Source organism: Oncorhynchus masou, chromosome 24 (genome assembly GCF_036934945.1).
Source record: "Oncorhynchus masou masou isolate Uvic2021 chromosome 24, UVic_Omas_1.1, whole genome shotgun sequence".
Lineage (NCBI taxonomy): Eukaryota > Metazoa > Chordata > Actinopteri > Salmoniformes > Salmonidae > Oncorhynchus > Oncorhynchus masou.
Window position 1 is genome coordinate 106417868 of NC_088235.1, and position 13119 is coordinate 106430986.

The 13119-nt window shown below is 42.3% G+C and overlaps 1 protein-coding gene across 2 annotated transcripts in view; it reads right to left on the reverse strand.

Moving 5' to 3' along the window:
* ivns1abpa (influenza virus NS1A binding protein a) overlaps positions 1–13119 on the reverse strand; it is a 48406-nt gene that overhangs the window by 19157 nt on the left and 16130 nt on the right. For both annotated transcript variants that reach the window (XM_064936003.1, XM_064936002.1), the window contains exons 2-3: positions 2054–2340; positions 1570–1708 (exon numbers count right to left, since the gene is read on the reverse strand). In XM_064936003.1, the coding sequence (XP_064792075.1) occupies positions 1570–1680 (111 nt within the window). In that variant the 5' untranslated portion in view covers positions 1681–1708; positions 2054–2340. The remainder of the gene's footprint in view (positions 1–1569; positions 1709–2053; positions 2341–13119) is intronic.

Sequence of the window (13119 nt, forward strand, 5' to 3'; positions counted from 1 at the left end):
TCCAACATGTTAAAGCACACTATAAGGAGTATAATGACTCCACATGTTAAAGCACACTATAAGGAGTATAATGACTACACATGTTAAAGCACACTATAAGGAGTATAATGACTACACATGTTAAAACACACTATAAGGAGTATAATGACTCCACATGTTAAAGCACACTATAAGGAGTATAATGACTCCAACATGTTAAAGCACACTATAAGGAGTATAATGACTCCAACATGTTAAAGCACACTATAAGGAGTATAATGACTCCAACATGTTAAAGCACACTATAAGGAGTATAATGACTCCACATGTTAAAGCACACTATAAGGAGTATAATGACTCCACATGTTAAAGCACACTATAAGGACTATAATGACTCCAACATGTTAAAGCACACTATAAGGAGTATAATGACTCCAACATGTTAAAGCACACTATAAGGAGTATAATGACTCCAACATGTTGTCTGCGTCATGTACGCTTCACATCACAGGGTCTTACAGGAGGCATGTACAGGTCTAAGAAGAGCCTAAAATGGCCTCTTATAATAATAATAATAATGCTTTGTACAGCTCTAATCATTTGTATAGCGCTTTTCATTACAGAGTTATCTCAAAGCTCTCATAGCTTTATCATGATTTTCTCAGAAATGGTTTGTGATACAAATGTAAAAATAGATAAAAACATCCTTCCTCTCAATGACGTTTCTATGGGAGAATTTCCAGAACAATCTGAGATACCAGAAATATTTGTGGGTCTTCTGGAGTGGAATTGCCCCAATAAGAGCCACGAAATAAGAGCAAGAGAGGGATTGAGAGAGAGGATAGTAATGTAACCCGATCGCTCGCTCCTGAAGAAAAGTACTACAACATCATTATGATATCAACAGGAAACTGGATACTAAATATTGAACTCCTGTCCAATGAGATTTGATCTTAATTACTCTGTCTACATTTTCATTGTTTCTTTTTACACATCACACTAGCTTTACGGACAGGGAAATATCTAGCTTTGAGGATGGTGGATTAACCTATAGGATCAAACAAGTTATTGGCATTTAGGACAACCGGTTTTGCCTAGCAAAGGAGTACAAGTTGTCAAGAGCTCTAATCTAGAAAAAAACCTCCGGCTCTGTATGTCACATCCTCCTACTCCCACTCTCCTTCACACTCCTCCTCCCCTTCACACCCCCCCCTCTCCTCTCCTTCACACTCCCCCTCTTCTCTCCTTCACACTCCTCCTCCCCTTCACCACCTCTCCTCCACACTCCCCCTCTCCTCTCCTTCACACTCCTCCTCCCCTTCACACCCCCCCCTCTCCTTCACACTCCCCCTCCCCTCTCCTTCACACTCCCCCTCTCCTCTCCTTCACACTCCCCCTCGCCTCTCCTTCACACTCCTCCTCTCCTCCACACTCCCCCTCCCCCTCGTGTCACAGGTGCTCTGATTATGATTTGCATTTTTTATTTGAATATCCCTCATTTAACCTGAAAGTCACATTGACATTTAGATCTCGTTTTCATGTGAGCCTTTGCCAAGGAGGATGAAAAGACAGAGAGAGATCTTCACGTACCTGCAGTCGCACGTCACAGAACTGTCCGCTCTTTCTCAGGGCGTTCATTTTGGCCACAGTGGAATCCAGGAAAGTCTCATCTTCAAAGATCAGATAACCGTTGGAAATCATCTTTACTGCGTAATGTTGGGGGCAGAGCCTGACGAGTGAGGGATGGAGGAGGAGGGGAGGAGGACATCACAGTAACATCTACATTTAGTTTTTTTGTGACCAACTTTTTTTTATTTTGTTTTGTCATTTTCTTTTTCCCTAAAGTATGCCCCCCACCCCTTCCCATCCCACCCCTTCCCATCCCACCCCTTCCCATCCCACCCAGCAATCCCCTGAGTCTCCCCTTACACCCTCCCCCCACAACGACCAACGATGCTGGCATTGTTCATAATAACTTGTTTAATTCATTCATAATCACAATGAGGATTTGGATTAGGCACATGTGCATTGTGTGTGTGTAATCTGCCTCATGCATTAGTAATAATTGCCTTACCTAATACAGAATGACGTAACTCCGGGGACTGTTACTGGTACCAGTAGACCAACGGGGGACGATGGGAGAGAAGACAAAGGCAAAGTAGACAGAGACCACAAGGGAACCCAAGTCTTCTCTACCAGCGGAGGAGGAGGGGTGGGGGCAATGCCAGTCGTCCAGAGGGGTGTGAGCCGGGGGGAGCCGCACCGATGCAAACTATCAGGCTTGAAGCGACTGTAATCAAGTCCTCAGGATCCCGTTGGCTATAGAGTCAAACTTTTTCTGTGTTGGTCGTGCATTATAACCTGGAGGAGAGAGAGTAGTGACAACAGAGGAGAGAGAGAGGAGGGACAGGAGAGAGAGGAGAGATAAGAAAGGAGAGACAAGAGGAGAGATAGTAGGGACAAGAGGAGAGAGAGGAGGGACAGGAGAGGAGAGAGATAAGAGAGGAGAGAGAGTAGGGACAAGAGGAGAGAAAGGAGGGACAGGAGAGAGAGAGAGGAGAGATAAGAGAGGAGAGACAAGAGGAGAGAGAGTAGGGACAAGAGGAGAGAGTAGGGACAGGAGAGAGAGAGGAGGGACAGGAGAGAGAGAGGAGGGACAGAAGAGGAGAGAGAGGAGAGATAAGAGATGAGGGACAAGAGGAGAGAGGAGGGACAGGAGGAGGACCGAGAATACATTTGTCAACTAGATTACACAAAACTGCATTGCACACAGAGAGATAGTTTAATTTCAAACCAGTGGTTGCTATTCAAACATTTAATTACTTAAATTCAAAAATAAAGTATGATCAGAGCACGAAGGTCTGAAGTCAACCCATGTGTTGAAACCGGCCTCATGGCATCTCCACTAGGCAGGCAGATTAACGCTCTGCAGTCAAGCAGCACACTGACAGTCCAGTCACTAAAATAGACCCTCAGTAGCATTAAGCCCCTCCCTCCCCTTTCCCAGTCCTTCCGTGTCCCTCTCTCAAGTCTTTTCCAGGCATGTGGCCTTTTGTAGTAAGGCTTGCCCCCCCTCAGATCCCTACCCTGCCCCCTCTACTACGTGCCAACCAGCCCAGCCCAGCCACCAGCTCCTAATCAGTCTCAAACTGCCCCTCAGATCCCTGCCCTGCCCCCTCTACTACGTGCCAACCAGCCCAGCCCAGCCACCAGCTCCTAATCAGTCTCAAACTGCCACTCAGATCCCTGCCCTGCCCCCTCTACTACGTGCCAACCAGCCCAGCCCAGCCACCAGCTCCTACTCAGACTCAAACTAGCCCTCTTCCAAGCATACCCAATGTCTTAAGACATGTCTTGACCCTGTTACAGCTTTCACCTAGCTGGCACGTCTTCGGATCCACAAACTCCCGCCGCAGGACCCTCACCAATCTAAATCCATCATTAAGGCCACACCCACAAGACCACAACCCAAACCATTAACTGTCCTCTATTTTATGCAGGGCCTAAAATGTACTTTTGGGTCCACCAACCACTCAGATTTTTTTTTTTACCAGACAAAATCTTTTTGGGCTATACTTGTGTGCTGCCATACATAAAAAAACGGATGCTTTGTAATGTTTCGAAAACAAGAAATGTATTAGTAAGACGTACCGTGGTATATTGCTACATTTAATTTTTTGTGACATAAGTCTTTTAATCAAAATATCAGATGAAAACATTTTCAACTGCCCCTTTAAGGGTGGGAGGTTACCGTGGTAACCGTGCCACTGGAGCCCTGTCACTGTGTGAGAGATTTGGCATCTGACTATGGCCTGTCACTATCAGTTGAAGCAGCAGACCCAAACTAACGTTGAAACACAACAGAGCTTGTGAACAAAAACAATGTGCATAGCCAAGAAACACGAGGACAATTTCTCACTTTGTAGACTTTTGAGTAAATTAGACCAGCTTTAATGCCCGTTTACAGCTTCTCTAAAAATAAATCCATCAGCACTTCATTCATTGCGCACAGCTGCCCACCAGGCAGTGCTTCTGCGCGAGGTGGGATATAAGATTCACATTTCTTTGTGTGATTAGCAGCCATGAAACAAAACAGCAGAAATACTTTGAAAACAACATTAACAACATTAACTCACATACTATTATTCGCAAATATAACGCTCTGACTGTAGAGCCCTGCCAAGTGACCCCCCGCCAATGTGGCTGGTGAAATAGACATCTACACGCATTTGTCGGGTGTTCATGCCTTTGCATTACAACAGCGTCGCTATTGGGTGGACTGGAGACATACAGCTGAGTCGGACTACCAAGCTGTCATTCCACCTCTCAGTATGAATTAATCAAGGGTTTCCCAAACTCGGTCCTGGGTGTCCTAGATGATAGATCACAGGAATTCTAATGGTTTTATCACAGTGGAGACACGGAAGGAGAGGGAGCATAGAAGCCGCTACATATTAAAATTAGAGGTCGACCGATTATGATTTTTCAACGCTGATACCGATTATTGGAGGACCCAAAAAAAAGCAGATACCGATTAATCGGACGATTTGTAAAAATTTATTTGTAAGAATGACAATTACAACAATACTGAATGAACACTTATTTTAACTTAATATAATACATCAATAAAATCAATTTAGTCTCAAATAAATAATGAAATATGTTCAATTTGGTTTAAATAATGCAAAAACACAGTGTTGGAGAAGAAAGTAAAAGTGCAATATGTGCCATGTAAAAAAACTAACGTTTAAGTTCCTTACTCAGAACGTATGAAAGCTGGTGGTTCCTTTTAACATGAGTCTTCAATATTCCCAGGTAAGAAGTTTTAGGTTGTAGTTATTATGGGAATTATAGGACTATTTCTCTCTATACGATTTGTATTTCATATACTTTTGACTATTGGATGTTCTCATAGGCACTTTAGTATTGCCAGTGTAACAGTATAGCTTCCGTCCCTCTCCTCGCTCCTACCTGGGCTCGAACCAGGAACACATCGACAACAGCCACCCTCGAAGCAGCGTTACCCATGCAGAGCAAGGGGAACAACTACTTCAAGTCTCAGAGCGAGTGACGTCACTGATTGAAACTCTATTAGCACGCACCCCGCTAACTAGCTAGCCATTTCACATCGGTTACACCAGCCTAATCTCGGGAGTTGATAGGCTTGAAGTCATAAACAGTGCAATGCTTGAAACACAGCGAAGAGCTGCTGGCAAACACACGAAAGTGCTGTTTGAATGAATGCTTACGAGCCTGCTGCTGCCTACCACCGCTCAGTCAGACGGCTCTATCAAATCGTAGACTTAATTATAACATAATAAACACAGAAATATGAGCCTTTTGTCATTAAAATGGTAGAATCCAGAAACTATAATTTCGAAAACAAAATGTTTATTCTTTCAGTGAAATACAGAACCGTTCCTTATTTTATCTAACGTATGGCATCCCTAAGTTTAAATATTGCTGTAACATTGTACAACCTTCAATGTTATGTCATAATTATGTACAATTCTGGCAAATTAATTACGGCCTTTGTTAGGAATAAATGGACTTCACCCAGTTCGCAACGAGCCAGGCGGCCCAAACTGCTGCATATACCCTGACTGCTTGCACGGAACGCAAGAGAAGTGACACATTTGCCCCAATTATAATAAATTAATGTTAGCAAGCAATATTAACTAAATATGCTGGTTTAAAAACATATACGTGTGTATTGATTTTAAAGAAAGGCATTGAAAATAAGGACGTCATTAAAAATAAGAATGTGTTCTTAACTGATTTGCCTAGTTAAATAAAGGTGTAAAAAAAAAAAATTCAATCTGCAAATTGTGGTTGTTATGATTAAATCGGCCATTCCAATTAATCCGTCGACCTCTAATTGAAACCACACACAACAGCAGGAGAAGGGAGAACGAGGGATGGTCATGAGTTCTCGTGCTGAGTGCACACACAAGCTACATTCCTTGCCAAATGACAACAGTTTTATCATAAACTCAAAATGGACTGGTTTATTGAAGTAGAAAAATATGTGTTCCAACAACAAGCTTCAGTTTTAGAATAATTGTGTCCAGTCAATGTTTTGCTTACATGCTGACCACACCACTCGCATTGCAAATTAAATTTACACATACATGTTATGCAATTATTGCACCCACACTCGCGTCTGCGTAGCCTACTATAAAATAGGTGTCTTGAATGCGATAAGGGCTCTGGAAATCAGCGTCAGCATCTTGTCTGCTAAATGACCAAAACAAGGCTATGCAGCAATAGGCTTCTACAAGCCACTGCTGGGGTTAATGTCTTTTTACAGATTGTGTTCCACGATAAAATATAACCAGGCGATATTATGATTTCAATAAATTAATCTCCAATGGCACTTGCTTTTTAATTGAGTGAATATTCACTGAGTGTACAAAACATTGGGAACACACCCCTTTTGCCACCAGAATTCATTGAGGCATGGACTCTACAAGGTGTCGAAAGGGTTCCACAGGGATGCTGGCCCATGTTGACCCCAATGCTTCCCACAGTTGTGTCAAGTTAGCTGGATGTCCTTTGGGTGGTGGACCATTCTTGATACACAGGAAACTATTAAGCTTGAACAACCCAGCAGCGTTGCAGTTCTTGTCACACTCAAACCGGTGCGCATGGCACCTATTAGCATACCCCCTTCAAAGGCACACAAATCTTTTCTCTTGCTGCATTCACCCTCTGAATGGCACACATACACCATCCATGTCTCAAGTCTTAAAAATACTTCCTTATCTGGTCTCATCCCCTTCATTAACACTGACTGAAGTGGATTTAACAAGTGACATCAACGAGGGATCACAGCTTTCACCTGGATTCACCTGATCAGTCTATGTCATAAAGAGTCCCTAATGTTTTCTACACTCAGTGTATATGGGCCATTTTAGCTATTAGGATCTGTTATCTCTAATGGTAATGATACATTTATCATTGTTGTGCAGTCGGCACAGGCCTAAAGAGAAATAAAAATCATGTGAGTACTCGGAACAGTCAAAAAATATGTCAAAATGCCCATATTAGGAAGAACCAGTCACCATTCCAGTGAATCTGGATATGTGTGGGGTTTGTGAGATTCATTAGGCAACATGGAACTGCACTTTCTATTTTAATGGAGTGCATGCAATGTTATAGCCAACCTAACTGTAATGTTAAAGCCAACCCAACTGTAATGTTATAGCCAACCTAACTGTAATGTTATAGCCAACCCAACTGTAATGTTATAGCCAACCTAACTGTAATGTTATAGCCAACCCAACTGTAATGTTATAGCCAACCCAACTGTAATGTTATAGCCAACCCAACTGTAATGTTATAGCCAACCTAACTGTAATGTTATAGCCAACCTAACTGTAATGTTATAGCCAACCCAACTGTAATGTTATAGCCAACCTAACTGTAATGTTATAGCCAACCTAACTGTAATGTTATAGCCAACCTAACTGTAATGTTATAGCCAACCCAACTGTAATGTTATAGCCAACCCAACTGTAATGTTATAGCCAACCTAACTGTAATGTTATAGCCAACCCAACTGTAATGTTATAGCCAACCCAACTGTAATGTTATAGCCAACCTAACTGTAATGTTATAGCCAACCTAACTGTAATGTTATAGCCAACCCAACTGTAATGTTATAGCCAATCTAACACAATGTTATAGCCAACCTAACTGCTGTCACTGGTGCTGACAACTATGGTGTTCAACAAGTGGCGTTGAGTGTTGTGTGTCTGACTGTCCACCTCTTCAGGAACCACCACTTCACTCTTAAAACCGCCATTAAGACCATGTGTGAAAGCCTTTTCTGAAGCCTCAGCTGGTTGTGTGTGTGAGAATTTCCAACAGCAGACAACAGCTGTATGTGACACCAGTTATCAGTGAAGATGCACCATTGATTCCCACTGTCATGGCAGACTGAAGAAAAGCTATAAAAGCCTCTGGGTCGACATCGGCGGTGTAGCCACAAGCCAGCCATGGCCATTTGAGTCGATAGGGCTTAAAACGACCACACTCGGGGGAATGGAATACTCATTTATGTTTAACATAAACACCGTATTCTGCGCTTCTCTGCTCTGGCTAGACGGATGCAGCTGAGCTGAGCTCCCAGTCCCAGGATCTAATCTTAGACCTGAGATTTATAGAAGTAGCCAGTCAGCCTTGTGGTGAATCCTGTCCGACTCTCCTATCACACTGGGCCTTCATTCAACAAAGCCGCTTTTGAAAGGCCCAGTGCAGGGAAAAACGTGATTTTTCTGTGTTTTATATATATTTTAACACTATGATGGAATAATACTGTGAAATTGATCATGCCCTTTTAGTGTAAGAGTTTTTAAAGACCACCTAAAATGTCTGCCTGTTTTGATGGAGATAAAACCAGCTGCATTGGACCTTTAATTAACCCAAGATTATCAGAAGACATGAACAAAACGCATCAGTGATTCATATTTTCCTTAAACTTTCTGAAGAGGCAACAAAATGCCCTGTCTGTGTGGTTTTCACATTTGTCTACTACTTTGTGTAGCCTTTAGCGATGATGCTAATACAATGACAACCATTTTCTGATAGATGGAAAGGCTTTCCAAAAAACCTTCTCAATGAAATGCTAACTACAAAGTAGCTTATGTCCACCTGGCAGAAAGATATCATTATTATTTACATCAATACAGTCGTCATTTGTTATGTCTGCCTGGCAGAAAGATATCATTATTATTTACATCAATACAGTCGTCATTTGTTATGTCTGCCTGGCAGAAGGATATCATTATTATTTACATCAATACAGTCGTCATTTGTTATGTCTGCCTGGCAGAATGACCTCATGATTATTTACATCAATCCAGTCGCCATTTGTTTCGCAAACTCTGCAATCAAATGAGCGCCACAGAATCATCGCTAACCAAACCGTTTCTGGCGGGTGTGCACTTGAATTAAAGGGTGACTAACCCAGACCTCAAAAGTGGTCTCCTGGTGTGGTTTAAGAATTGTTGTAGACTTAGAACATCTAACTTTGTGGTTTTCCTATGACAAATGTGGTGATTGAGAGGGAAAACCGGAAAAACAAACTAGGAAAAACTGAAACCTGGAAAAACAAAACTGGAAAAAAACTGAATTTGGGGAAGAATTAAATGGAATCAGGCAAAATAAACAGATTTTATGATGGCGTTTTAGAGCTACTAAATAAGCATTTTAGAGCTACTAAGAAAGACCTTCCTCTTACTGAAGCATTATGCACATGTCGGTACGTTCCTGTAGATCGTTCTAAAACCATTATTTGTTTGACAGTAATAGCCTATGCATTATGATGATTCCTGCTATGAAAGTATCTGCCTGTCCCCGTTTCCCTGTCTGCTGCTGTGTGAGCGATCCACTCTCACTCCCTCTCCACACTGTGTGCACAGAGGTGGGAGAGATGCACAAACATTCCTCAGAATTCAATTGTGGGAAAAATACAGTTGTTTTCAAAGCAACTACTATTGTTCTAGTTACAGAGAGGAGAGTCACAGCTTTCTGTGAGTATACAGTTGAAGTCGGAAGTTTACATACACCGTAGGCAAATACATTTAAACTCAGTTTTTCACAATTCCTGACATTTAATCCAAGTAAAAATTCCCTGTCTTAGGTCAGTTAGGATCACCACTTTATTTTAATTATGTGAAATTTCAGAATAATAGAGAATGATTTATTTCAGCTTTTATTTCTTTCATCACATTCCCAGTGGGTCAGAAGTTTACATACACTCAATTAGTATTTGGTAGCATTGCCTTTAAACTGTTTAACTTGGGTCAAACGTTGCGGGTAGCCTTCCTCAAGCTTCCCACTGTCACGCCCTGGTCGAAATATATTATGTTTATTCGGTCAGGCCAGGGTGTGACATGGGTTATTGTGGTGTGTTTTTGTCTTGGGGTTTTGTGGGATGTCTAGCGTTAGTCTATGGCTGCCTGAGGCGGTTCTCAATCAGAGTCAGGTGATTATCGTTGTCTCTGATTGGGAACCATATTTAGGCAGCCATATTCTTTGTGTGTTTCATGGGTGATTGTCCTTGTTCATGTATCTGTGTTAGTTTACACTAGTATAGGCTGGTTCAGTTTTCGTTACGTTCTTTGTTTTGTAGTATTTGTATTGATTCGTGTTTACGTTTGTTCATTAAACATCGATCGCAATCTACACGCTGCATTTTGGTCCGACTCTCCTTCACCGCATGAAAACCGTTACACCCACAAATTTGTTGGGTGAATTTTGGGGCATTCCTCCTGACAGAGCTGGTGTAACTGAGTCAGATTTGTAGGCCTCCTTGCTCGAACACGCTTTTTCAGTTCTGCCCACATATTTTCAATAAAATTGAGGTCAGTGCTTTGTGATGGCCACTCCAATACCTTGACTTTGTTGTCATTTCTGCCACAACTTTGGAACTATGCCTGGGGTCATTGTCCATTTGACCCATTTGCGACCAAGCTTCATCTTCCTGACTGATGTCTTGAGATGTTGCTTCAATATATCCACATCATTTTCCATCCTCATGAAGCCATCTATTTTGTGAAGTGCACCAGTCCCTCCTGCAGCATAGCACCCCCACAACATGATGCTTCCACCCCAGTGCTTCACGGTTGGGACGGTGTTCTTCAGCCTGCAAGCCTCCCCTTTTTTTCCTCCAAACATAACGGTGGTCATTATGGCCAAACAGTTATATTTTTGTTTCATCAGACCAGAGGACATTTCTCCAAAAAGTACGATCTTTGTCCCCATGTGCAGTTGCAAACCACAGTCTGGCTTTTTATGGCGGTTTTGGAGCAGTGGCTTCTTCCTTGATGACCGGCCTTTCAGGTTATGTCAATATAGAACTTGTTTTACTGTGGATATCGGTACTTTTGTACCCGTTTCCTCCAGCATCTTCACAAGGTTCTTTGCTGTTGTTCTGGGATTGATTTGCACTTTTCGCACCAAAGTACGTTCATCTCTAGGAGACAGAACGCGTCTCCCTCCTTAGCAGTATGACGGCTGCATGGTCCCATGGTGTTTATACTTGCGTACTATTGTTTGTACAGATGAACATGGTACCTTCAGGCATTTAGAAATTGCTCCCAAGGATGAGCCAGACTTGTGGAGGTCTACAATTTTTTCTGAGGTCTTGGCTGATTTATTTTGATTTCCCCATGATGTCAAGCAAAGAGGCACTGAGTTTGGAGGTAGGCCTTGAAATACATCCACAGGTACACCACCAATGGACTCAAATTATGCCAATTAACCTATCAAAAGCTTCTAAAGCCGTGACATCATTTTCTGGAATTTTCCACGCTGTTTAAAGGCACAGTCAGCTTAGTGCATGTAAACTTCTGAACCACTGGAATTGTTACACAGTGAATTATAAGTGAAATAATCTGTCTGTAAACAATCGTTGTAAAATTTACTTGTGTCCTGCGTAAAGTAGATGTCCTAACCGACTTGTCAATACTATAGTTTGTTAACAAGAACTTTGTGTGTGATTGAAAAACAAGTTTTAATGACTCCAAACTAAGTGTATGTAAACTTCCGACTTCAACAGTATAATGCATTTCTCACTTCTTAATATATAATATAGCATAAAGGTCCATATGCATACCCTGGATATGTTAGCTGAAATGGCTTACTGTTTTAATCATAGGCTACCATCTCTGTGGCCTTACTTGGCACTGAAAAAAATAGTGTCTCGAACCTTGTCGCCAGGCCTCGAATTTCCCGCCAATGGCCGTTGATGCCTCCTAAAAAAAATCCTTGCCTTGCAGTCAAATTGGCCGCTGTGCCTATGGGCTGAATATAGTCATTCTAATTCCCTTCCCCCCGGGTGCCAGTCGCCCTGCTCCGAAGCACCTCTTACTCACGTCTCTCTCAGATATCTCAATTCTCAAGGGCATCGCAGCTCTGAAGTAGGCTTCTAGGAAAGTCCGACACATCAGGGATGCAACGATGCGCGTCCTTCTTATCAAATTCAGAGGTGCACGTTGACGATGTTAGGAGAACTGTCCACATTTACCTTTTGTCAGCCAACAAGACGTGTAACGAAAAGCAAAAGCACGAGCCTATGTGTATCTAATCAACAATTTAAATCTATTTTAAAATAAGGCTGTAACATAACAAAATGTGAAAAAAGTCAAGGGGTTTGAATACTTTGAGAATTAACCATTTTCACATACAGTGCCATGTCTTGAGGTAAAAGAGAGAATATGAGGATTTTCAATGACATCATTGGTGTGCATCATGTGACTTCAACCAAATCTGAGTCGGTATTGCCTACCAATTGGTCGATGATGTCATTGGAAACACATCTTCCTTTATATATATTTTTTTTTACTACTGTTTCTACTGTTTTGTAGACACGTGCAAGTTTCACATATGTTGATGTTGGGGTGGTGCTTGCATGTCAGGAGTACAGGACGAAGAAGAAAAGAAACGATGAAAAATGCATTGCCTTGCTGTGGAAAAGAACAGCATGTCACATGACTTACACCAGACCGAGGCACAGTCTACATCTGGTGCATTGCATTGCTGTGGAAAAGAACAGCATGTCACATGACTTACACCAGACTGAGGCACGGTCCAGAACATCTGGTATGTTCTTTAACCTGGTGGTGTCTTCCACCCACTCTCAGTGTGTGTGTGTGTGTGTTAGAATGGTGGATGTGCCATAGCTTGTATGCAGAATGAAGTGACGAGAGTGAGCCAGACTGGTTATAAAATGGAATGTGTGTGTGTATGTCCGTGTCTGAGCAAGTTAGCAATAGTTGAATCAAGGGTCTGTTTGTACACCAGTTTACAGTATGTACAGTGTGTGTTGTAGGTCAGTGAGGGCACAGCCCCCCGTCTGTACAGATGTGGGTTGGTCGGATGTGCAACATCTGTCAGGAGACTCCTGAATGCACCACAGCCTTGCTGCTATTTTCCTGTCCCCTCCCGTCTATTCCCTTCTCTCACTCTCTTCTCTCCATTCACTCCCCTGCCCTCTGATCCCCCCCTTTCTCCTAAATCACTCTCCCCCTATAACTCTCTTCCCCACCTCGCTCTCTGCTCCTTCCACAGCTCTCCACCTTTCTTTCTCAACCCCTCCCCGGATTCCGATAAACATGTAATTTTTTTATTTTA